This window comes from Alosa alosa, chromosome 7, assembly GCF_017589495.1.
Source record: "Alosa alosa isolate M-15738 ecotype Scorff River chromosome 7, AALO_Geno_1.1, whole genome shotgun sequence".
NCBI lineage: Eukaryota > Metazoa > Chordata > Actinopteri > Clupeiformes > Clupeidae > Alosa > Alosa alosa.
In genome coordinates this window covers 29,964,980-29,972,604 of record NC_063195.1, presented here as the reverse complement: position 1 = coordinate 29,972,604, position 7,625 = coordinate 29,964,980, and the positions used below count along the sequence as shown (strand labels likewise).

Sequence of the window (7,625 nt, the reverse complement as noted above, 5' to 3'; positions counted from 1 at the left end):
CGATGTCGGCCTACTAGGACTATTATTTATGTTTATTTATAAGGCTTACGTCGACTGATTTTTTCTTTCAGACATTGATGCACATAGCCTAGAGTTCAATCATTCTGATTTGCTGTCTAGCAAATTATGTTTTATGGGGTTATGTCAGAGCCCCGATGTTATGGGGTTATGTCAGAGCCCAATGTTCCTATTAGACAAGACATTCTCTGGTTATTTTTTCTGCGCACGGGACACGGGAAACCACGCAAACACGTTTTGGGAACCATAGTTTTTGGTTTCGGGAACGTTAGTTTTTGGTTCCCAAACGTTCCCCGAAGGTTAGTTTTTGAGTAAGTTTTGGTTCCCATGGAAAGTTTGCTGAATGTTCCGGGAACGTTAGTTCTTGGTTATATAAAACTTTCCCTGAATGTTCCCCTAACGTTATCTAAAGGTTGCAACCTTTAGAGAACCTTCCCCTAACGTTGCCTAACCGTTGCAACCTTTAAAACCTTCCCTAACGTTCCTAAACGTTCCAACATTTAGGGAACGTTCCCTTCCCTAAACGTTGCAACCTTTGCATACCAATTTTATTATTACTTTAAACTACTTTAAACTGCATGAGCAGGAATGCATTATTATATATTTACAGGAATTAATAAACAGGCAAAATTGATGGGATTTATAACTTTAATATAAAATAATCAAAATACAAAAAAATATAAAAGGTCTAAAAATATATATAAACATCAGACTCCATGTTACCCAAGTATACTAAAACAAGGAATTTGACTTTGGTGGGTGCTCTATACATTCAACAAATAGACAGACATACTGTACAATAGAGACAACAATATACATTGTGGCAGATAACAACACAATATACAAAACAACAATACAAATAAGACATAATACCAATATAAGTACACATGGAGTGTGATGTAGAGTGCAAAGTAATAGTGCAAATGTAGTGTGCAAGACACATATTGGAATGATAAAGTATGTTGTGCAGGTGCATGGTCAAAGTGGGGATGACCCCACTTATCTGCAGTTCAGGAGAGTGACGGCAGTGGGAAAAGAGTTGTTCTTGTGTCTGGTTTTTTTTGTGTCCAGGGATCTGTAGCGCCTGCCAGAGGGGAGGAAGTTAAAGAGTGTGCAGGATATGTGGAGTCTTTGGTAATGATCTCTGCCCGCTTAGGTCCCAGAGTACAAGTCCTGGAGGGAGGGCATTTTGTTCCTTCTCTCCTGCAGCTCAGTGACTGTCGAGCAGGACGACAGCAACATGTCATCGATTGGAGCAGAGGGAGGTGACTGGGAGCTCCTTAAGAGCATGAGCAGCTCATCCATCTTCTCCTCAAATGCGTCCATTCGCTGTGCCATACGGTAATGGTTGTCCTTATTGCTATGGAAAAATGGATGGTGTCAGTTTTAGTTGTTAAATACATTATATACTTGCATATGTGAACAAATTAAGTGAGTCTTCTTACCTCTTAATTCCGTCTCCATGGCCAAGCCACCTCCCTCTGTGTGATGAGTCACTTGTGCTGTTTACAAAAAAAAAAAAAAAAGTTAGTTACTCTCAAGTTCCTGGTCATGAAATTGTTTTTACTTGGAAATGGAAAATTCAAAGACACTGTACCTTCAACTGGGTCCCAAGATGAAGTGGCAGGCGTTATAATAGACCCATCCAGCTCTGGGCAAGTTTCCTTGCTGTACTGAGTCGTCGTTCGTGGACAAGATCTCTGGTTATGTTTTCTGCGCACGGGACACGGGAAACCACGCGAACACACCCGCACTCCATGTTACCATAGCAACCACCTGACGCAACTTGACAAGCTAGCTGGTAGCTAGTCAGATAAGGATAGTACATTTGGGAATTATTTGAATGGGGGGAACGCTAACGTTAGTCTAATGCTACGGAATCTACTTTTCTAATAGTCTACCTTTAACATCTCATTATTTTGAATCAGTTGTGTGTTGTATTGTTGCTCGTCGCTCGTCCACCTCTGTGAGTTCTGACCTAATATGTTAACTAGCTGCTAACGTTACGTTAGCATAATTGGCTATAGCTTAAGCTTAGTCCAGTTACAAAAAGTCATGATAATGTTAACGTTTCCTTGTTTTCGGAGAATAACCCTAGCTTCTATCTGATGTATCAGATCATGGAGCATCCCAGAAATGGACATGGGGGACTCTGGAACTGTCCACGAACGACGACTCAGTACAGCAAGGAAACTCAGGAAATGCTGAAATGTAGGTGAATGTGCATGCACATTGTGCTCATGTTTATTATTACGTAACGGTAACTTAATAAGCTTACCTTTGGCCTACAATAGTTACTTTTCGTCCATGTCTGTTTTCCTTTGGGCCCTAACAGTGATGATGCAAGAGTCACGGCTTACTAACCTGCAACAGAGAAAAATCAGCAGTCATCTGAGGAGTAAGCACTGCAGGGCCCAGTGATTTTGCCTATTGGTCATCATATCCCAGATGGAGGAGAGTACCACTTACACTTACACTTCACTTCTGCGATTATTCTAAATCCTTATAACATGCCTTTTCTCTAGAGGGGGAGGCCCTTCCACTCACCTGTAACCCTACTTCATCGGCGCCTCCTCCTCAGCCAAAACCTAAGGCCATCAAGACCTCCACGTCCCTGTCGGCCAAGCCACTGAGACGGCAGGCGGAAGTGTGCAAAGCAGGAGACAGCTACAAGAGGGAGCTGTTCCGTCCGAGTGCAACAAGTAGGTGGCAGCATTTGTTTTTTCCATCCAATTTTGCCTTTATAATGATCATGAAAAACACAGACTATATTGGACTAGCTGCAGCATGTGAAGCAAATGAGGATGCACCTTTCTGTGTCTCTGAGGTCGATGTGAGCAATGCCTTTAGGAGGGTAAATTGTAGAAAAGCTACTGGACCGATGGAATTTCTAACAGGGTTTTGAAATCCCGCGCTGCTCAGTTAGCTCCTGTGTTCACTTATATCTTTAACACATCATTGGCTCAAGAGACAGTTCCTACTTCCCCTCAAGCAGTCTGTTATTGTTCCAGTACCGAAAAACAAAAGTCCATGTCTGAATGACTACCGCCCAGTAGCCCTGACGTCTACAGTGATGAAGTGTTTTGAGAAGCTTGTGAAAAACATTATTTGCTCATCCCTCCCTGCCTCCTTGACCCCCTCCAATTTGCTTACAGAGCCAACAGGTCTACAGAGGATGCCATCTCAAACCTCATGCACACCACCTTAACTCACCTGGAGGAGGGGAATGGGAATTATGTGAGGATGCTGTTCATTGACTTTAGTTCAGCATTCAACACGATAGTACCTCTCACCTTGGTCACAAAGATGAAGGCCTTAGGACTGAACACCACCCTGTGTCACTGGATATTTGACTTCCTCACCAACCGCTCACAAGTGGTTAGAGTGGGGGGTCTGACATCTGACTCATTAACCATCAGCACTGGTGCTCCCCAAGGCTGTGTTTTGAGTCCACTGCTGTACAACATCTACACACATGACTGCAAAGCCAACAGTAGTCATACCTCCATCATCAAGTTTGCAGATGACACAGTGATCTTGGGCCTGATTAGTAACAACAATGAACAGTTCTACTTGGATCAGGTTGATGAGGTGGCACAGTGGTGTCAATCTAACAGCTTGACACTGAATATCAATAAAACCAAGGAAATGGTAGTGGATTACAGAAGGCAGCAGCAGAACTACAGTTACACCCCACTAATGATCAGCGGGCAACCTGTAGAGAGAGTCACAAGTTTTAAATATCTTGGTGTCCACATTACTGAAGACTTAACATGGACTGTTAACACTCAATATGTTCTGAAGAAGTCCAGACAACGACTCTACTTCCTTCGTCAGCTAAGGAAATTCAAAGTTTCTACATCCATCATGAAGGCCTTCTACAGTTCAGCGGTTGAGAGTGTTCTAACTGGTAGCATCATCACCTGGTATGGGAACTCCACAGTTAGAGATTGTAGTACTCTGCAGAGAGTAGTGCGCTCAGCTGAACGTACTATAAGAACTCAACTCCCTGCTCTACAAGATATCTATTCCAGAAGAGTACTCCTAAGAGCCCAAAAAAGATTCTGAAGGACTCTTCTCATCCTAACAATGGATTATTCCTACCGCTGAAATCAAGAAGACGCCTATGTAGTCACAAAGCCAGAACTGAGAGACTCAGGAGAAGTTTTATCCCCAGGCCATCCCAACTCTGAACTCACACTATACTGACTTTGCACACATTCACTCCTCAGCACTCAAACATTTCCCAACTCTGAACTCACACTATACTGACTTTGCACACATTCACAGCACTCTCAAACAAGAACTCTGAACTCACACTATACTGACTTTGCCTCATTCACTCCTCAGCACTCATGACCCCCACACACACACACACCCACACACACCTACAAGACTTTTTAGCACTTTTACATCCCTTCCCTATGCTACAGACCTTTTATTTATTTTTCTTATTTCATCACACACACAAACACACACACACACACATATCTGACTTTCTCCAACTTTTGCACACTTTTTATTTATTATTTTTGATTTCTCCTCCATCTACCCATGTCCTTGATTGCCTAGCCTTTCTGCCCCCCCCCCCCCCCCCACCCCCATCCCCAACACACACACATTACATCATCACTGTCATCACTTCACATACATACAGCACTCCTCTACATACTTGCTGCACACTGCCCCCACATACACAGCACATTGTCTTCAGGATCGTCTCCAACACACATCCTCTACATACTTACAGCACACTGCCCCCACCCCACCTACCACACACACACACACTACACACACACACACACACACAGTCACTGCTCCACTCCCCTCCCGCCCACACACACATCTTCACTGTCATCACTCACATACATTACATACAGTACTCTGCTTGCAATAGTAAGTCCCTGCCCCCCCCCCCCCTACATACACAGCACATTCATTTCATCAGGAAGCTTCTCCAACACACATCCCCAACATACTTACAGCACACTGCCCCCCCCTATACACAGCACATTGTCTCATGAGGAAGCTTCTCCAACACACATATTGCACACTGCCCTCTCCCCACATACACAGCACACTATCCCATCTCCCTGTCATCCCCCAACACACACACCAAGACCCCTGGCAGTTGGGTTACATGAGCCGTGGATCTGCCCAAGGTTTCTTCCTTGGTAAGGGAGTTTTCCCTGCCCTGTTGCTCTTGGGTGCTCCTTGTTGGTGCCCCCACCCAATCCCAATCCTCCCCCCCTTTTTATGCAGCCCTTGCCACTTAATCTACTAAACCCCTCTTCTACTGCACAGCAACTATTAATGCACAAATAGGCTGACACCAGACATAGTTTCACTGCATTTCTTACTTCCAGTAACTATATGCATGTGACAATAAACTTCCTTGTATCCTTGTATCACAAAGGCTACCTATATTCATCCATCTAAGAACATTAGAAAATACAGTGAGCGCTGGCCTACACTGACCATGGACACTCTCTGATAGTATCTCTGTCTTGTTTCCTCTTGTTTCAGGGGATCTGGAAAAAGAGAAGAGGAGATTGCAGAACATTTTGTCAGGCAGCGAAGGGGACCCCAAACCTAGAGGGGTTAGGAGTCTTGCAAAGGGGAAGTCTGTAGACGAGGAGGAGAAGGATAGATTTCAAGAAGGTAAGAAAATTAGTATAAACGATAAAAATAACCTAATTGTCCCTAATTCTGGAAAGAAAATATTTGAGCCCATGAGCCAGAATTGTACACCCTTCCCAATATGCTCCTGAAGTAATGTGTCGATTGGATGGAATAGTGTATGACTCGATCTATAAGAGATTATTAGAAAATAGAATTACGGATATGTTATTTCTAGAAATAGAATTGCTTAGAATTTGTTTGCATAGAGAGCTCAACAACAGGTTTGATCATGTGATCTGAATTAAGCATCCCTTGTCACTGTGAGCTTTGAGTGTCTACATTTGTTTGCTTTATATCACAGTTCTGGAGGAGATTGAGGACAGGAAACAATTCTTAGAGGAGATGACCTCTCTTGGGATGGGCTCCCATTACCAGCATATCATCAACACTGAGATCTCACAGGTAACAAAGTTACGCCTTAATCATCAACACTGAGATCTCACAGGTAACAAAGTTACGCCTTAATCATCAGCACTGAGATCTCACAGATAACAAAGTTACGCCTTAATCATCACCACTTAGATCTTTCACGTAACTACTTTCTAAGAACATCCTGGTCTGTTTTTGGATGATAATGACTAACAAGTGTAAATTTTCTATGGGGACCAAATGACAATAATCGGAGTAGTTTTAAGTCCATTACCAAATTTATTGTTAAAATCACTCGAGTTAATGTTAGAATTAAGTCAATGAAGTTATGTTACAGAAGTGAGTTGACCTGGCTGTTATTTCACAGAAAATACGGGAGTTGGAGTTGATTGACAAGGCTCGCAGTGCTTCATTGCAGTCCCTCTTAAAAGAAGAGAAGAGAGTGGAGAACACCAGCAATGACAATCCCTCACTCTAATGACGTGTTTGACAACATCGTATTCAAAACTGCCTTTTGTGTTTGTTGTCATTGTTATCTGAGGCTGAAAACTTCCTTCAAGTATCATGTATCCAATTCAAAACCTTTTAGTACAGACATTTAAATGGATATAATCAATAGACTGTGATTCAGATTGTTACCCTTGAAAAGAGGAACGACTTTGTGTCCATTTTAGCATTACCATAACATATTTTCTTACACCTTACACCTGTTTGAAGAGTTTTCAAATTGATTTCCAGATGTTCTTTAAAAATTATCAGTATTGCGTTTTGATCTCAGTATTTGCGTTTTTTGATTTTGAATAAATGAATGAGTGTGAATGATAAAGCGTAAAATAGTAAATTATTTTGTTGTCTTGTCTCAGAAATATCACACACTTCTGTAACATTTGATTTGACCTGTTACATGTTATCATGCAGTTGGTAGGAAGATAGGCCGACCGGTTCTTTTTGACTTAAGTATTTGGATTATTTCAAGATTTGTGTTTAGCATTAAAGTTGAATGTGTTGTAAACTTTGCAGTGGTTTCATTTGTATTAATCTAGTTTTGTTGTTTTCATGATTTACTAAAGAATGGAGATTTTAGTATAAAACCTAGTTTTATACTTCATTTTTCTACTGCAATTGTATCTTTTTGAAAATAATGAACAAACCTTTGGCGGGTCTGGGGCTTTTAGAAAGCAAGCTTTTGAGATGAAAAGTGTTGTAATCATGCTGTTGATGATGAGGCCACAAAACCCACAGCTGAACTGGGGGAAAGCTACATTGGTGACAGGAAGTTTCACTTAATTTTTGTAACAAATAAGTAACCCCTTCATTTTTGGACAGGCCATGTATATGACACTTAGGCCTGAGGCCAGATGGTAAATACACTAGGCTACCGTTTTAAAAAAAAAGTATGGGGTCACTTAAAGGGAAATTCCGGAGTTAAAACAACCTGGGTTGTACAACATCTTACAGCACTGTGCAGATCTGGCTGAATCTTACAATACAAACATGCATCACATTCAGCCAGATTTGCACAATGCTGGAGGAAGTCGAACGTGCCTGCTGATTTG

At 41.9% G+C, this 7,625-nt stretch overlaps 1 protein-coding gene and 1 long non-coding RNA gene across 3 annotated transcripts; one reads left to right on the top strand and one right to left on the bottom strand.

Moving 5' to 3' along the window:
* Positions 1 to 658: 658 nt before the first annotated feature.
* Positions 659 to 2,654, bottom strand: LOC125297857. 2 transcript variants are annotated; one of them, XR_007194122.1, is made up of 4 exons: positions 2,566 to 2,654; positions 1,616 to 2,382; positions 1,464 to 1,520; positions 659 to 1,378 (listed from the first exon to the last, which is right to left on the bottom strand). It is a non-coding gene; the product is annotated as an uncharacterized LOC125297857 (long non-coding RNA). The 2 variants fall into 2 exon arrangements; XR_007194121.1 differs by having other exon boundaries at positions 1,464 to 2,382.
* On the top strand, positions 1,845 to 7,052 carry c7h22orf23 (chromosome 7 C22orf23 homolog). The gene is made up of 7 exons (XM_048248379.1): positions 1,845 to 1,984; positions 2,136 to 2,229; positions 2,354 to 2,416; positions 2,544 to 2,720; positions 5,545 to 5,679; positions 6,002 to 6,102; positions 6,437 to 7,052. Exons 2-7 carry the CDS (start codon positions 2,139 to 2,141, stop codon positions 6,545 to 6,547), a joined length of 678 nt encoding a protein of 225 aa, XP_048104336.1. The 5' UTR covers positions 1,845 to 1,984; positions 2,136 to 2,138; the 3' UTR covers positions 6,548 to 7,052.
* The last annotated feature ends 573 nt before the right edge of the window (positions 7,053 to 7,625 follow it).